The sequence below is a fragment of the Benincasa hispida genome, chromosome 3 (assembly GCF_009727055.1).
Source record: "Benincasa hispida cultivar B227 chromosome 3, ASM972705v1, whole genome shotgun sequence".
NCBI lineage: Eukaryota > Viridiplantae > Streptophyta > Magnoliopsida > Cucurbitales > Cucurbitaceae > Benincasa > Benincasa hispida.
In genome coordinates this window covers 31,819,602-31,824,965 of record NC_052351.1, presented here as the reverse complement: position 1 = coordinate 31,824,965, position 5,364 = coordinate 31,819,602, and the positions used below count along the sequence as shown (strand labels likewise).

The 5,364-nt window shown below is 32.5% G+C and overlaps 1 protein-coding gene across 1 annotated transcript; it reads left to right on the top strand.

Annotated features, from left to right (window-relative positions):
• The first annotated feature begins 3,315 nt into the window (after positions 1-3,315).
• Positions 3,316-5,089, top strand: LOC120072837 (60S ribosomal protein L24). Its single transcript, XM_039025353.1, has 5 exons — positions 3,316-3,413; positions 3,780-3,855; positions 3,976-4,077; positions 4,463-4,611; positions 4,805-5,089. Exons 1-5 carry the CDS (start codon positions 3,403-3,405, stop codon positions 4,959-4,961), a joined length of 495 nt encoding a protein of 164 aa, XP_038881281.1. The 5' UTR covers positions 3,316-3,402; the 3' UTR covers positions 4,962-5,089.
• Positions 5,090-5,364: the final 275 nt, after the last annotated feature.

Sequence of the window (5,364 nt, the reverse complement as noted above, 5' to 3'; positions counted from 1 at the left end):
AGGAATGTTTTGTCTAGGCTGAGATTTTTAAGCTGATGAAAACGAAACACTCCTACCTGGGAACTGACCTGAAAGGTGAATTAGATAAATTTGTTATAAGCATGCAATGAATGATTAGGGTTTATTAAAGTGTTTAATAAGCAATAATCATTATTGTTTAACTATCCAATGTAGAAGTTATGTTGGACAAAGTTAACAATCATTTATATAAATTAATTAACCAACTTTACGTAAGTAAGAAACCCTAGGTTTTAAAATACTCAGTGGGAGAAAAAGATGAATATGATACATCAATTTTTCACTCACGTTCTCCCTTCATGTTCACACTATGAGAATCATACTTGGCCTTGAGACGCCTTGGGAGCATCCCCTTTAGAATGGTGTTTGCATGGGTCAATATCAAGGTGAATGGATAAAGTATTTATAGTAAGTGGGAGAAGGTTATGTGTCAATATGTCCTACGGTCATCTTCATTGGTTTATTTCGTGAGACCTTCTTGCACGGCCTCGAGGTGCTCTGGGAGCATCCCCCTTCAGATGGTTTATGCATTAGGTCAATATTAGGATGAACTCCAAAAATGGATAGAATCACTTTAGTTTTTGCTCCAATCGATTTTTCTCTTCGGTTGGGTCATTGTCGCAGAACTCTAGAGTCTAAAGTGGAGGGCCACACTTACAAGAAATTGTTAAGTAAGTTAATGATTTCTTAACCAAATCAATGGTGACTAAATGTTATAAGAATAAGAGTTATTCTGGTATAATGATTGGTTGAGAGTGTCTCAATTTAATGAACGGGTAATTGACCACCCTTCAGTGGTTTTTGTCCTAAATCACTGAAGCATCATTGCAAAATTAGATGTTAAATGGAGTTCATTAAAATTTTGCTAAAATTGATTAGATTTATGCTAAAATCTAATGTAGTTCAATTTGTTTCATTTAAATAAAATGTCAAATCTTATTTTTCCGTTGTTTGCCTCTATTTTTTTTTTCAAAATTAATTATACAACTTGGAAAGATTCGATTGGTTAACAAAGTTAACTTCGTCTTGATTGAGGAATTTTCTCTAGTCCCAACCCTTGATGTAACATGAAATGTTTGTGATGCATATGAAAGATAGATGAAGGCCAGTAATAAGGCCCGAGTTTAAATTTTGGCGAGCATACCTGATGTCTTAATCAAAATATTTGAGAGTATGGTCACTACACTTCAGATCATGCAATTAACGTAAGAATTATTTGAGCAAGTGTCCTCTCAATTCAAGCAGGACATGGTTGATATTGACAAAACCAGTAATGTCAGCTCCTTAAATAACCTCTGGTCTATATTGAATGTCTAGGGACTTATAGAGGAGGCACATGTTGCCAACTCTAGTGTGAAGTTTATAAAAAAGGTTCAACCTCTGAGATAAAACTTAGAGTTTATAATGAGTGGCTCCAAGTTGATCCCATTGCTCCCTGGAAAATGAAGAATTTCAATGACAATATATCTGATTTACTTGTCTTGGAGATGTGCTTAGTAGAGAATAATGATTCTGGTTGGATAGTTGATTTTAGGGATACTAGTCACGTATATTCTTCCCATCAAGGATTTAATTCATGGAGACAATTGGAAGCTGGAGAGGTGACTCTTCGAGTCGGTAATGGTGGGGTCGTTTTAGCTGTTGTCGTAGACAAGCTTAAGTTATTTTTGGACAAAAAGTAATATATGTTGTTAGATGACATATATGTAGTTCCTAATTTCAAGAGGAACTTAATCTCTATTTCTTGTTTGATTGAAAAAAAGTATTATGTCTCTTTCTTTGAAAATAAAATATTTATTTTTAATAATGGAATGGAGATAGACTTTGCTTTAATGGGAAGTAACTTATATGTACTAAGACCATTAGTTATAAAAATTGTCCTAAATACTGAAATATTTAGAATGACAATAATGACTAAGAGACCAAGAGTTTCTCATGAAGAAAATGCCCATTTTTGGTATCTAAGGTTAGGTCACATCAATCTCAACAGGACTAAGAAATTGGTCAAAAGAGAACTTCTAAACGGTTTAGAAGAAAACCATTTACTAGTATGTGAGTCATGTTTTGAAAACGTTCACATGCTCGGTTAACATTTACTATTATTTGATTTGATGTTACTATACTAGTGTAACGAATTTACATTTACTATGATTTGCCTGAGAGGAAACTATATCATAAAACACTTGCGAAGTGCCTTCTAGGGAGAAGAAAGGAATATTGTTGGGAAATGATAAACTTTTGGTGATGTGTCATCATCATCAAGAATAATATTTCAAAATAACAATAATAATAATAATAAATGATAATAATGATAATAATGATGATAAACATCATAATGATGACAAGACAATATCTTAATTTTATTTCATTTATACACGTAAATATTTTTCCCATAATTATTCGTGTACAAGTACGTATAGCATTTTCCAATTCCATCTTTGCATAGAAATTAGAACTAATTTATGAAAGTAGGCCTTTTACTTATTTAGTAAATGTAATGTGTCAGTGATAATATAAAAATTAGCATCCATTTTTTAAATATGTTCTCAAAAAGTTACTTAACAATATTAGGTAGATTATGAATATTAAAAACAATTTATTACAATCACAATAATTTTGATTAAAAAACCATAAATATATATTCAAATGACTATATTATATTGTTCATGTATCTCTATACGAAACTTGAAAATTAACGGATAATTGAGAATAACTCCATCGTTATTATTTTCTTATTGAAAAGAGAAAAAAAAATTCAAAAAAGATTGTGATGTGACCAAATTTAAAAATGATGAAATGTAAAGTTATCGTGATCTTCGTCGTATTGGTTTTCAATAAAGTTGCTCATTTCATGGTAACTTATACTTGTAATTAAAAATTTCAAATTTATTTATTTGAATTAATTAAGCAAATTAAATTTAGTAGAGCAACAACATAATTAATTAATTAATTATAACTAATTTATTCTTCTATTAGTTTATAGCCGGCTCTTAAATCTAATATATATATTTATATATTTTTTAGGAACGAAACATATAAACAAAAATGGAAACCTTAATGCTTAAATTTCAATTCTTCTACATATTCAAATTTAAATATTTCATCCTAACATTTTTAAATCTTAATTTTGAAATATTCCTAAATTAAAAAGAATTATAATCCAAATTCCAAACAGGCCTTAAAGAGGTTGGGCTTGTAAAATGAACCGGACAAAGAAATTGGCCCACGCATTGGAATAGGCCAGTGGCATTATGGTGATTAAATTACAATAAAGAGGTAATCATATAAACCTCAAACTATACATATCGTTTCCCTCGATAGATTTCGTTTCTAGGGTTTCGGCAACCACGAAGAAACGGAGGAGTAACAACTGCAGCCGCCACCATGGTGTTGAAGTTAGTCTCTATCACCGCTCTTTCTAATTCATAGTTGAATCGATTTCATTTAGTTTTCTGTGTTCCTTTTTAGTTTTCCTTCGTAATTGATGATTGCATCCGTTATAGCGAAATAGAGCAGGATCAATGTGACTATGTGTGGTATTTAATTGAAAGTTCCGTTCACTTTCAGTGCCTGAAGTTGTACATATCTTTGAAATCTCTAGGTTTTTTCTTAGGAGAATTTGATATGTAGGTCAGTAGTGCTCGTTTCGATTGATGGGTTTGAAGAAGTAGTGGGTTATCCCGTGAGAATGTGATAACTCGTGGTGCTAGATATGCGTATTTTGTCTCTGATTGATTCTGAAATGTAATCTGTTTTGGCAGGACTGAGCTTTGTCGTTTCAGCGGCGCGAAGATATATCCCGGTAAAGGAATCAGATTTGTACGTGCAGATTCACAGGTAATTAACCAGCGCGGCCGCTGATTGAGTTGGAGTTATAAATGGATAATCTTATTTCTTACGTCTTTTGGTATGTTCTTACCTGCTGTTTAAATTGCAATCTTGTCCGGGATTCATTAGGTTTTCCTGTTTGCAAACTCCAAATGCAAGAGGTACTTCCATAACAGACTGAAGCCTTCTAAGCTCACCTGGACAGCAATGTACAGGAAGCAACATAAAAAGGTAAAATGTCAATTTTAGTTCTGGATTTATATTCTTGTTATGTATATTTATAATATTCTATTATATTGTGTCCTGTTTGTTAGCTTTGATCTTGGATGGGTAATTTCGAGACAGACTGATATGTTCTTTATACTTTTGGATCACAATTTCTATCGTATCTTGTTCTGTTTGTTAGCTTTGATTTTGGACGGGTAATTTTGAAACAAAATGATTTGTCTGTGATACTCTTGGATAATAACTTTTAGCAACATAGAGCTTCTTTGTTTTGTATATTTGTTTTGTGGAATGGCGACCTAATTATCTACTGTATTGTGCCCTGTTAACCATGTTTTTTACTATATAATTTGTGAAATATTAAATGTTTCTGTTCTTTTTATTCCTGTAGGATATTGCTCAAGAGGCTGTAAAGAAGAGGAGACGTGCCACCAAGAAACCCTACTCAAGGTCCATAGTGGGTGCTACATTGGAGGTTATCCAAAAGAAGAGATCTGAGAAGCCTGAGGTTCGTGATGCTGCTAGAGAAGCAGCCCTCCGGTATGTGATTGTTCTAAGTTCGAACTTTTATTTTCTCTTAACAACACCATAAATCATCTAATCTTAAGAAAAGCCAAATGTAGACATTTGTTTTGTATCTTTCTAACAAGCACTGAATAATATATTGATCAATCACATTTCTTTTCTGTTAATTATTTTTATGTATGGAGTTTGTTAATTTTTTGGGCTGCAGTGAAATCAAGGAAAGAATTAAGAAAACAAAGGATGAAAAGAAGGCAAAGAAAGCAGAAGTGATGGCCAAAACACAGAAAACTCAGGGCAAGGGTAATGTTGGTAGGGGAGCTGCACCAAAAGGACCAAAGCTTGGCGGTGGCGGTGGCAAACGTTGAACTCTCTATGCTGTAAGCTAAGAAGAGTAATGAGCTTTGATGTTCTTTTAAGGAGCAAGCCTGAGCAAAAGATGATGTTTTATTATTTCCAAAATTTTGAATGGATGAATTATTGTGCTTTATATTTCTTCTTGCTGTTATGTTACAAATATCAGAGTTTTGCATTTTTTTTCCTGTTAATTTACTTGATTATGAATTACAACTTGACTATATTCAGTAGGGATGAAGTTTTTTTGGTTTTTATGAATTTCCATTGAAATGGGTTTGATTACCTTTTGGATCCGTAGAGGATGGATAGATTTTTTGGTTAACATGGATTGTTATTCCAACTGATCAACAAAGCATTCACATTTAAAACTGGATTTTCTAATCCATGGTTGTATTTGATTTTTATGGTAGAGCC